This window comes from Peromyscus maniculatus, chromosome 8 (assembly GCF_049852395.1).
Source record: "Peromyscus maniculatus bairdii isolate BWxNUB_F1_BW_parent chromosome 8, HU_Pman_BW_mat_3.1, whole genome shotgun sequence".
NCBI lineage: Eukaryota > Metazoa > Chordata > Mammalia > Rodentia > Cricetidae > Peromyscus > Peromyscus maniculatus.
This window is the reverse complement of record NC_134859.1, coordinates 58,997,680-59,010,221: the sequence shown is the minus strand read 5'-3', so window position 1 is coordinate 59,010,221 and position 12,542 is coordinate 58,997,680. Positions and strand designations below refer to the sequence as shown.

At 55.0% G+C, this 12,542-nt stretch overlaps 1 protein-coding gene across 2 annotated transcripts in view; it reads right to left on the bottom strand.

Moving 5' to 3' along the window:
• Positions 1-8,357, bottom strand: part of Atp2a3 (ATPase sarcoplasmic/endoplasmic reticulum Ca2+ transporting 3) — a 31,504-nt gene extending 23,147 nt beyond the window's left edge. Inside the window, exon 1 of one of the 2 annotated variants that reach the window (XM_006992209.4) lies at positions 8,084-8,357. In XM_006992209.4, the coding sequence (XP_006992271.1) occupies positions 8,084-8,201 (118 nt within the window). In that variant the 5' untranslated portion in view covers positions 8,202-8,357. The remainder of the gene's footprint in view (positions 1-8,083) is intronic. The other variant, XM_006992210.4, reaches the window with a different exon arrangement.
• Positions 8,358-12,542: the final 4,185 nt, after the last annotated feature.

The window sequence follows — 12,542 nt, the reverse complement described above, 5'->3', positions numbered from 1 at the left end:
TTGGGGCCCACCATGGCGTCTCATGTGTCCTCCCAGCTCTGAGGTCACAGAATCGATGTTCAAGTTCAATGGCTACCCTTTGCCCTCACCCCCCAAGTCTGTTAAGGAGTCTAGTATGGCCTGGCTCGCCTTAGGATGAGACCAGGGGGGAAGGGGAGCTTCCACCCCACCCCCTTTCATAGAAATGAGAAAGAACCTGAGGTCACAGGGTCCACAGTTCTTGCAACCCCATCGCACTGATCTTCCTTGTACAGCTGCCTGCCAGCCCTGGCCAGAGCCTCCCTGCCTTAGCAAGTTCTCAGTGCTCCTTGTAACCCCCAGGAAAAGGGCAGGGGGGAATCCCACCTACCAACCTCCCTGGGCGTCCCTAGTGTTTCTAGACATCAACCAACCATCCATGTTCAGGTCCTTCTTGGGGTCCCTCTTGGAACTCCACTCCAGACACACTCAAGGTCAAGGAAGATGGCCCTTTTGTGTGTCCAGTGCCATACAACACTGTGAAGAATACTGTCTCTAAACACCGCCTCAGTTTACCCACCAAACTTCTTTTAAAAGTTCATTTTTCATTTTTATTTTATTTTCCTTTTTTATGTGTAAGAATGTTTTGCCTGCACTTATGTATGTGTACCACATCCACGCCAGAAGAAAGTGCCAGATCCCTTGGAACTAGAGCTACAGACAGTTGTGTGCTAGGAATTGAACCTGTGTCCTCTGCAAGAGCAGCCAGTGCTTTTAACTGCTGAACCATATCTCCATCACACCCGCCAAACTTCTTTCCCACCTACAATTCTTGAATTAATTTCACACCCGCTGTAAGATTACTGGCTGGCTGCTCTGGGTCCCTGGGATCTTTAACTTGCCCTAGCAGCCTCCAGCAGAAGCATGTGGCATGCCAGGCCTGTCTCACATCTTCAAGGACTGCGGATCGGATGGACAAGCAGCTGGAGCAAAGTCCCACAGCAAATCGGTGTCTGCGTGGAGCCGTGCTGGCGGCAGAGCTGAACCCCAGAGCTGGCGTTCCGGTAGGCTCCCCTCTTTGCCAGAGCCCTTCCCCTGCTGAAGCTAACTGGAGCCCCCCATGTGGCCTGTCTTTCTGAACTGTGCCTCCTCCTGCCCTCAACGGCAGCTCAAAGGCCAGCGGCCTCAGCCGCACCCAGGACCCACTCCCAGCACAGATCGGAGCCTCCCGTTCCCACTCCCTGACCATGGCCCAGTTCCTCACATCTCTCCACCTGTTCTCGGCCCAAAGACATTTTTTTCCTGTGGGAACTCTTTCCCCAGACTGTGCGCTGCGGAGGTTTGGGGGTTGCACCTGTCAGCTGAACCGCGGACAGCAGCAACCCCTGGCCCTCGGGGCTCCAAGAGGGAAACATATAACCTAAAAATATATTTTCTAGCATTTTCTCTAAAGGCCTATTTTAGGCAATGGCTGACATTTTCCACGGAAAATGTAATCTCCAGTGTCCTGTGTTGAGATTAAAATCAAACAGCCTTTCCTTTCTGATCTGTTTAACTGAAGAGAACAGGAAAGGTAGTGGGGAGGTCCAGGCCCAGTTTCTGGGCCAGTTCTCCAATGGAGCAGAGTCCCTTAGAGGTCATCTTAGCTATGCCCCTGTATCAAACAAAGTGGTGCCCACCTCACAGCACATATCAGCAGCTTCTGCTGGGCTCTACCCAGGAGTCTCTCACCTTGCCGAGACTCATGGCCAAGAGAAGGGCTGTCAGTCTCACCCGACTCCCTCATGCTAATTCTCTGGTCTTTTGCTCTGAGGCAAGCCTCTCCACCCCCACCCCAGGCTCCATGCCCTCTGTGATATAGATCGGGCAGGATGAGGCCTGGGGTTAGGACACATGTCACAGGCACACATACCAGCTCTAGTCTTAAGGCTGCATGCTGCCTGCCTGAGGGGTGTCTTTCTAGTTCACCTCTTCTACCTGTCTACCTGGATCTCCCCTCTGGCTCCCTGACCCACAGTGACCCACTCTTTAAAAGTCATCCCATTTCCCCAAATACTTCTCCCAGCTTGAGGCCACATTGTTAACTGTGCGTTTCTCAGCCCATGAGAGTTTCCAAAAAAAGGATGTGTGTTAGTTCCCAGTCGGCAGATGAGGTTTTTGGTGCAGGGCTCCCTGGAAGGTCACTGTCCCACGGACTGCTCTGTGATGATGGAGGGAGTGTCTGTCCCATCTGGCATAGCTGTCACTAGCTACATGTGGACACTGAAACCTGGCCAAGTGGCTAATGTGCCTGAAGGTGACATTTCTAATTTTATTGACTTCATTCATTTAAACTTAAGCAGTCACATGAGGCAGTTAGCCGTCTGTCACCATGGACGGCATGGGCTGGGATACTGACCCTCCACTATAGTGGTGGTAATGCATGGGTCCACTAGCTGCTCTGCCACCCTTTCTGCATGCATGCTATTCTCTAGAATTCTCCTCAGCTTGAGGAGATACCATTATTATTTCCACTTTATAGCACTTGAGCACAGATAGGCTGAGTCACATCTTTATGACCACACAGCTGGGAAGCATCAGGAAACATTTCTGCACCCAGGCCATCTGACCCTCGACCTCTGCTCTGGGCCTCCTGTGCTAACCCCCAGGTAGTCCTACCTTCCTTCCCCTGGTCCCTTTACTGCCCAGTCAAAGCCACCTGAAAGACCTTGGGATCCTGCATATTTACCTGGATGCCCATCCTTTCGTAGTGAGCCCAGATCCACCTGTCCAAATTACCTGGTCCAAGAGGGTCTGCTGTCCTCACAAGGGGGGTTTTGGGGGCCTCTACATCCTGCCCATTCAAGTCTGGTCTGCTTCAAATGCTGATTCCACTAAAACCCTGAAGGACCTGATTGTCTCTTTCACACGAGCGAGTCACAGGGTCACAGAGGAAGCCCAGGTCTGGAAGAATCCCCAGTGAGGGGAAAGATGATGTTGGCTCTCCTACCTGTCCCTAGCTGATCCTAAGGACTGATGTGGTGCCAGGCCTGCCTTGGTACAGACATCCTGTTTGCTAAATGGAGGGATGCCTGGTCTCTACCACAGTGTTGACAGCTACACAGGGCAGAGGCAGCAACCTGGTAGGATCCGATCCCCACTGGACTGGCCCAGGCATGGGACCCCCTGAGTCGCACACATGGCATCTGGTCCCGGGGCATGATTCACACCCCACTCTAATTGTTATGCCAAGGCCACCGGCCGGCCCGGGGGCCCGTGTCTGCTTCTCTGTCTGCACAAAAGCTGTGGTGACAAGGATTGCCTCTTGAAGCTGACTGAAGGCCGAGTGATTGGCAGGAAGCTCCTAAGGGGGACGGCACAGTCACCAGGCACCGGCATGGTGACAGCGACGGACCATCAGCCCCACAGCATCTCCAGCACCCAGAACAGCGCCTGCACACACGCAGCATGGAGCCCTGCCTCTGGCCCACTGTGCTCATCAAAGCCCAGGAACAGCCTCTGAGGCTTTCCCTGATCTGCCCAGCCTGCCCTTCCAGAGGCACCCCCCAGCTTATGTTTCTCTACAATCAAGCAAGAGGCCTCACGAGGGCCAGCACCTTCGTTTTCCTCCTATACCCTCCTCTCCTCACCTCATCAAGACTCCAAGAAGCCAGGGGCCCTTTCATCCCAACCTTGTCCTTCCCTACTCTTTGATGGGGAATTAGTACTGAGCCTTCCACCACCCGACGGGAGCCCCAAGGCAGGCTGAGAGGTCCCTGGAGCCACATGCTGTGTCCTCCACCCCCAACCCCAGGGTCATTGTTGAGTCAATTGCTCAGGCCTCCTGCCCATACCCTGGAGCCATGGAGCAGAGGGTACAGAGCCAAGCACACCACTGGGCTGCGCCCCCCACCCCACCCCCCGACCTGTCTACACCCCAACCCTGGGCTCCATGCACCACCTGCTCCTCCAATTTCCTCCTCCGACTCCTTCCTTCTCTCAACATTGAAAACTGGAATTTCGGCTTCTAAATGTCAGTTCCAGCTGGGAGAGGCGGGCACTCACCAAGGTCTTCCTCCAAGGCAAATTTACAGAGCAATTAAATTGTCACTTGTGGAGGCAGGGAGAGGCTCTAGCTAGGCAGGGCCCGCCCAGCCCACCTGGCTCTGCCCTGTCTCCAAGGTCCACCTAGAGTGGATAGCCTGACCTGGCTCTGAGGGGGACCACCCAGGGGGCCAGAGGGGCACACCAGCCTACCCAGAGCTGGTAGTGAAAGGTTTGTCAGCACCTGTGTGTCTTGCCACATCACAGGGCAGACCCCACCTTGCTCACTGCGATTCAGCTGGGTCAAGACTGACACTGCTGTTTGGTGGACCCAAGGGAGGGCCAGGAGATATGACGATTAGAGTCAAGCCCAAAATGGCTACCGGTAACATGGCACTCAGCAGAGGCAGTTCGGATCCTGAAAGGCACTTAGGAGATGGGGTTGGGGTTCCTATCTGTACTATGCTGAAGAAACTGGGACCCCAAATGGGTAAGTATGCCAGAGGTCAGCCAGAGCATGAGGCCACACCTGCCCTGTCCTCATGGTTTCTGGGGGGTCACGCATATGGGTTTCTCCCGTTTAGTGCCAACTGGGGCCTGGGCTGAAGGCAGGAAACAAGGTCACAGTCAAGGAAGGCACTGTCGAGCCCTCCTGGGATTTTGGCCGACCCTACATCCTTGGCTCTCCAGGGTCCTCAGGGGTGGGTGTTTTCGTCAGGATGAACCTAGCACACAGTCTAGCCTCTGGCCTTGACTTATGCTGTTTAGGGACACAGAGACATCAGATGGCTTCTGAGCAACCAAAGATGCCGAACCTGACTTAAAACAGAAAAAAAATGCAAGGAAAGGTCAAATGTGGGCTTGGGCACCACTGGCTGGGCGGCGGAAGTGGGCAGGTCGCCTGCATCAGCCCCGTGGACAATGGCTCGGCCACAGCCCCTCCACGTGAAAACATTCCTGTTTTGCTCACCAGTTCCACTAGGTGACATGATGTGAGGATGGGGGGCCTCTAGTAATGCTGGGAGGAACAGCAAAGGAGCCACCCAGCTGGGAAGTGGCGTAAAGAAACTGCAGCCTGCCATGATGAAACCCTGTGAGGACGTAAGGAAGCCCAGGGGCTGCTCAGGAGATGTATCCAAGAGCTCTAGCCAAGAGGACCACCACATCCAGGCTACTTCCCTCCCTGTTCAACACATCCAGGCTCTGTGTAAAACAACCTGGACCCTAGATTCCCACCCCCCCCTACCCACACACACCAGTTGTGTATCCAGGAAGGAGACTGGTGGCTGGGAATGGCATTGGGGAGAGGTTACCGTATACTTTTTGTACCCTTTGAAGATTACACTTCGTATAACTTTTTATTAAAAAATAAATTCAGAATTAGGGACGTAGCTCGGTGGTTAGAAGGCTAGCCTGGCCTGTGTAAGGCCCTGGGTCAATCCTGAGCATCATTAAAACAAAAACAAAGCGTCACTCAGGCTGAGCATGGCGGCACAGGCCTATAATCCCAGCACTCAGGAGTCTGCAGCAGAAAGACTGTAAGCTCCAAGCTAGCAGGGCTATGGAGGCTGGCTGGTGGTGTTTTCATGTGTGCTGGACCTCTTGGCTGGTCTGTGAGTAGCTGTGTGAGGCTTCTATCCAGCTCTGAGGTTTGCTATCAGGGAAGGGAGGGGGAGTTAGGAGGGTGCCCCCACCATTTCTCCGGCCCAGGCAGAATTTGCAAGCTTTGAAGAGAGTTAAGCAAATGACTTCCTTGTGGTTTCCAGCACTAACGACTCTGCAGGTGCATGGCTGACTAGGGTAGGGGGAACACTAGTCCCTGGGGTGTCCCCTTTGCCTGCAAACCCTGCCCATCCTACCACCCAGCTCCTGGCCCGGAGCCCAGCCCCACCTCCTGGTTACAGGGCAGGGCGACTCTATGTAAGTGACCTCACTAACCGTGCACAAACAACCTGACATGGGTCCTACTGTACGCTCCTAACACAGACGCCGAGGCAGAGCGTCCGTCCAAGTGGCCTGCTTAGGACAGAGCAGAGCTAGGGTGCTCACGCCTATCTGCTCCACTCCAGAGGCGGAGCAGAGACTGGAGGACACCCAAGCTTCCCCCCCCCCAACCCCCAACACAGGCAGAGAGCAGGAGGCAAGGAGAGGCAGCTGGTTCCCCTCTGCTCACCTGACAACTTCCAGAGCCCTGGACAGCTTCCTGAGGAAGGAGCCAGTGATGGGAGGGACCCGGAGGACTGAGGAATGAAGCAGGATTGTCTGCTGCCCAGACAACCCCAACACCTAGCACAGGCACTGGCCCTGGGGGCAGACCCTTGTGTCTGTCTGATGCAGTCAGGAAAAACCGAGGCCTAACGACAGGCCCCACCACCAACACCACCACTGACTGTGGCCTTGCGGGTCACTTGAGCTTCTGGTGTCTCAGTCACCTCCATGAGACGGGCGACAAAGTCCTCACTTCGGCATGGTTCAGAAGGAGGAATGAGTTAATTGATGGAAAGTGCCAAGAGCAGGGCCTGGCATGAAGGAAGGGCTCAGTGAAGTAGGAGCTTCTATTAACACCATCCAAACAGGCACCCGGGACACCCCTGCCAACCTTTCCTACCATGCCCTCACGTACCAGGGCAAGCCAAAATCCTCTCCCATCATCACACTCCGACACCCCAAGACTCCATCACCAGGCGAAACGACTTGGTGTAAGGGGGCTCGGGCGCCCTCTCTCCCAGTTATCTCCTCCTCTGCTGGACCAGTGAAGTCATGAGCCAGAAAAGACAGTGAACTAGGCCAGAGCCCTCAAGGGACAGAGTCTGTGTGACCTGGGACAGAACTGAAGGCTGAGTCTCCAACTTCATATGAGAACCAAGATTCCTAAGCTGGGGACCACGGTCCCATCACATAGACCGCAGACCCCAGACCTGCCTTCCACTCCCTCAGGGTCGGGGGAAGACCCTGCTTCCCCGTCTTCCTTCAGCAAAGGACACCCTCACTGCCAAGTCATTAATGGGAGATATTAAATAATATTTATCTCCTAGTTCCTCCCACAGCTCAACTAAATATAGCAAGTAATTTTTTTTGAAAAAGGATTTCTGCTCCAGAAAGATAATATTTACATAAGAGGTGGTTTTCATAAACCAATACAAACCCCAAAGCACCCTTTCTGACAGCTCTTCCTAGTTTCCCAGCCTGAGCACAGGGACACCTAGGCCAGAGCATGGTTCCCTCAACTCTGAAAGGGTGAGGCCCTCTAAAAAGATACAAGTTTGGGGTGGGTGGGATCTCTCCCTCCCTCCCTCCCTCCCTCCTACAGGTGCTATGTCCCTGAGCCAGGAGTGACAGGTCCTGCTCACAAGGACACTGCAGGGAACCTTTATATGTCCACTCCCAGGCTCCTAGCAATGTGTGGGCCACATCTGAATGCAGTCTATTGGCACTTTTGAGAAGGAGAACCCCATGCTCCTTTGAGGGAGGTGAGGAAGCCATATCTCTCCCAGTAAACTGCGAGGGTGCATGTGCTCCTCCATGCCCAGAAATGGGCAGGTACCACTCCAGACCACCAGCTGGGGAACAGACTCCTCGGGGAGCTCCTCCAGACCTCCGACCTGCCCCTCCAGGAAGGTGGGTCTTTGCCCCAGCAGTTCAAACCCACATCAACGCCCCGCCAGCCACATCCGCTTGGGGTTGCAGAAAGAGGAAGACCTGGGGCTGGGAGTAAGCACCAAACATGACAGCTGACAAGATGCACCTTCTCAGGCGCCTTATTAAACCTTCCGGGGAAACATCGGAGCCAGCTGAAAGGCTGGGCCTCGGAGACCCCGGCTAGCATGTCTTAGAGTCTGCACCTGCTGGGTGCCAGCGGATCGCACAGCATCGCGGGCACACGGGCATTCAGCGAGGCCCTCGGATAGGATTGGCTAAGACTTGCAGGGGTGCACAGTGACAGGGAGTCGGGGACTAGATCCTCCGCTCCCCACGAAGGAAGCCGTGAGGCCCCGCCAGGTGCCCCACTAGCATCTGCGAAGGCTTACAGAGCCCTAGCTTCCTGCCGAGCGCCGGGAGGGGGACAACCGCTCCCCACCGCGGGGCAGGGACCCGCGCTCACCGTTGGGGCCGTAGCGCTCCCGCGCGTCGGTCACCTGCTCCGGGCTCAAGCCGCCTTCGGCTGTCACCGAGAAGCGGCGCAGCACGTCGGCAGCCGGGAGCAGGTGCGCCTCCTCCATGCTGCCCGCCCAGCCGTCCGCGACGTCCAGGCCGCCTCTCCTCGGGGCTACTGCGCGGGGTGCTGAGGGCTCGGGCCGGGGCGGGCACCTCGCGAGGCCATGACCGCGCTGGGACCTTCCCCGACGGCAGTGGCTGAGGCGGCCCGGGCCGAGCCAGGATGCTGCGCCCCGGGCTCCGTCCCCTGGGCGGGGCGGCGAGGGCCCGCCCCCGCACCCACACCCCTTCCGGCCTCCCAGGCAGCCACCGCCCCGCCCCGCCCCGTCCCGCCCCGCTGCAGGGACGGAATCCCCGCCAGTCCTACCGAATCTGGTACTGAGGTTGCGATCTGGGAGCCTCGAACCCGGTCTGCAGGGTTGGGGGGCGGGGGGGCGTGCAGCTACCACGTCGCCGCCTCTTGGTGCCCTAGGGGCGGAGCGGGGCTGTGCAAACTGCAGCTGTCTGTAGGGTGGCGTCCCCTTCCTAGCTCAGCACAGTGGGTCTCCTGCAGAGGAAGCCACCTGATGCTTTCCTCGGGTGCTGATGCGTGCGCTTTATTCTTTCCCAAAGGTCCTGCGATGAGTGTTCATTGCTCATGCACCCATATCTTTAAGACCCTAAGAGTGGTCCAGTGTAGAAGAAAGGTAAAGAGCACCAGGCTGTTTGTTACCTAAGCGTTCCCCCGCTGGTGAATGGAGATCCCCTGGGAGCAGGGGCTAGGCAGAGGGGTTCCCTGCTTAGGGTGCCCGGCAGGAGTGACCTTGACTGAGGGAGGGACGGAGACAGAGGAAACCCCTCTGTGTCTACATTGCCAGGGAGTACCAACCGGTTGCAGGCCCGAGGAGGTGGGGGAAGGCAGAGACCACTCACCTTCCTAGAGGGGGAGCCAAGAGAACAGTGTGATCTCATCACCGCCCTCCCATTCTTGGACTCTGCAATCTCTGGATCACCAAGGCTGCCAGGATGGTACTTATTGGCACGTGGGCCCCACAGCACCCATGCAACCTGAAGTTTCTGGCCCGCCTGACCTGGGCACCCCAGAATTGGATTTTTTTTCATCCTCTGCTTCCACCTTTCTATGCTTTCAGAATATTGACTAGTGAGGACAGGGACAAGTTGCGCCTTTTAGCGGCTTTTGAAGGGCTGTTCAGACTCTGTGACGTCAGCTGGGTCTCAGCTGGCATAGAGATAAAGGAATGCTGGGTTTATGGCGGTGTCTCCTTCCAACTGACATTTTATTCGTTTACTTTGGATTTTTTTTTTTCTTTTTTGAGACAGGGTCTTGTTACATAGTCCAGGCTGTCTTCGAATTCTTGGCAATCCTCCTGCCTCAGCTTCCAGAGCGCTAGGATTACGAGCATATGCTACCAGGCCTGAGCTCCTATTCTGACATTTTAAGTTTTGACTCCAGTATCCCCAGACATCTTCCTCCATCCCTCTCCCTCTGACCAGGACAGTACACAGACAGTCTCTCCATTTGTGAGTTGCTAGGAAACTTGTTAGGACTCTGCTGGAGACAGAGCCATCCAGGGATGGTTCCTCACTAGAGACCTTGCTTGCTCCCTGAGACATGGAGCTGTAGGCATTTGAGCAGCAGACCTCCCTCCTTCCTCCCCAACATGCACATCCAGGGGGGCTGATATCTCCTCTGCCAGCCTCAGAGACACGAACCCCAAGCCTCTTCCACTCTCTCCATCCATAACTGTGAGTTGGTGTTTGCTAGGAGGCAAACACTCATTGTTTGATCTGGCAGCCCTACCCCTGACTCCAGTCCACTCCACCCTGTCTTCAAACCACCACGGGTAGAGCAAAACTGTGGTTCCTGCCTCCTCACAGGTGGATACACCTGTCAGTGTGCCCCGCCTGCTCAGCTGTCCTCATCAGGACCCTGAGCACCCTCCACACTTCCCCCAAGTCCCACACAGTCATTTCACAGTCCGACTCTCTGTCCGTCGCTTCTGTGCTCCCGATCATGTCCTCTGCCTGCACTTAGACAGCTGGAGGCTAGGGTGACATGTCACTAGCAGGCTGTCCCAAGGGCAGCTCTGTTCTCCCTACTCCCCAGCAGCTAGCATGGTCTCACAGCTCCAGGCCTAGCTAGTCCCAGATTTTTCTAACTCTCCCACAGGGCAGATAGTGGCAATTTGCCAGCAGGATCTTCTTGCCTGGCTGCCTCACGTGAGCGGCCAGGACAGTCAGGAGAGGCAGGTGTTCCCCGGGAGGGTTTGGACACATGAAGAGGGTGTTGCAAGCAGTCACAAGCTGTTTGAATTAAATGCAAGAAACACCAGCCTTGTGTCGTGGACAGAGGTCCAGTTCCAGCACAGCTGTATCATGGGAGCAGAAGATGGATATCTGGAAGATAGATCAGGAACCTAAGCTTGGACACCAGGCCTTGAATACACTGGTCCTTATCCTGAAGGCTTTTAAGCAATGAGAGATAGGATCAGATTTGCCTTCTAGAAAAATCTTCCATAGAGCTAATATGGGGAAGTGACAGATGGGGGGCAAGGGAAAGTGGAGTCGAGTCACCTGAGCCAGAGTTTCTGCTTCAGCTTGCTGGGTAGGGGTAGGGGTCAGGCCTGGGAGAAGGGCAGGAGGTTGAGGTAGAAAGTGGAGTCGTTGAAGACCAAGTGGGTGTTAGGGGCCTGAAGTGTGGCAGGAGAGGTGTTAAAGGATACTTCTCTATTTGGGACTAAAGAGAAATCCTGGGAGGCAGCCTAAGCCACCTGTATACCCCCACACACACAAGCCACCTGTATAACCCTCCCCCCAACACATACACCAAGGGGAAGCCACCTGTATACCCCCCCCACACACACACAAGCCACCTGTATAACCTTCCCCCACCCCCAACACACACACACCAAGGAAGCAAGAAGCCCAGGCCCAACAGTACAAACAGGGTAAACTGAGCCTAGAAGCTTCTCGCCTTAGGCCGGAGGTCCTACTGGGAAGGGGACCAGTGATCAGACCAGAGTTCACAGCATCAGGTTCAGTGTTGTCTCAGGTGGAACGGCAGGGAAGCAAGGGCAAGTCCAGTGTGGGACAAACAGGGAGCTGAGCCGGGGAGGGGGAGTGGGGAAGAGAGAGAGAGTCGGGGAGAGAGAGCGTTTCCACCCTTTTTCATGGCGCCTAACATGATGTTGCTCTATAGACGTGCCAGAATTTGAACACATTTCTGGAGACTTGTAGTCCTTTTTTTGGGTTTGGTTTTTGAGGCAAGGAGCTGTGTGTGTGACTGGATGTGAGTCCAGCTTCCTCTCTGAGCTCTGCCTCTTCTAGGCTGTGTGGGCTTGGGCAAGGTGCCTCTCACCTCTGAGCCTCACTTTGCTCACGGGCAATTGCCAGGGTAAACCAACTGCCACCACAAAGTCAGCCCCAAATAGACACGACGTGGTTACAGTCTACAGAAGTTTACTTCTAATGGTGTAGTGGTGCAGCCTACGGAACACTCGGCAAGGAGGTGACCCTGAGACCCAAACTCTTTCCTTTTTGTGGCTGTGCTTTCTTCACTGTGGTGACAAGGTCACCACACTAGCTTCATGGAGCCAGGGAGGGAGCAAGAACATGGCCCCAGTCACAGGGGGGCTTTCATGAGCCAATCCTGGTGGTGATGTCGTTTCCTCTTGTAGTCTGTACCAGCAGTTCGGTCACGTGGTCCCACCTGTCTGCAAGGGGAGCTGGGAAATGTAGTCCATGCTTAGAAAGGAGGAGGAGGAAGAAGAAGGAAAAGAGTGTTCTTACCCACACATGGACATAATAGCCCACTCCCAGGGTGCAGGAAATGGACCATAATCAGCATTCTGTCTTCCTCAGTTTTAATTCTGGGACACTTCCCTTTTCCGTCCTGCTCTCTGGCCGCCCCAGAAATGATCCCGTTTCTGAGATCCAGAGGCTGGTGTATGACTGTCCTAGAAAATGAGACAGCCTATAGTTCCCTGACCACAGGATTGGCTCAGAAGTAGCATTGACTAGAACTCAGCCAACCAGATATATTGAGTTGGATTTTTGTTAAAATATTGGGGAAAATATTTTTACACTATCAGCTATTGATGGCTGGCAGCCATCTTGTCACCACAAGGATCGCATTTGGGTTTCAGTGGGCAATGGCAGCACAGACAGACTCGTAAACCCAGCACTCAGGACACCTGAGGCAAGACGGTTGGGAGTTTGAGATCAGCTGAGTTATGCAAAGTGCTGTGAAGGGAGGTGGGAGACCAAGAGGAGGAGGGGTCCCAGCAGTGAGGAGATGGAGTACTTCTTGCCTGGTCTATACAAAGCCTGGCTTTGATCCCCAGTGCTGCAGAGAGTTTATTAACTAAGAGCTGGGTTTCTGATGGATCCGTAAGAGCACCTTCATC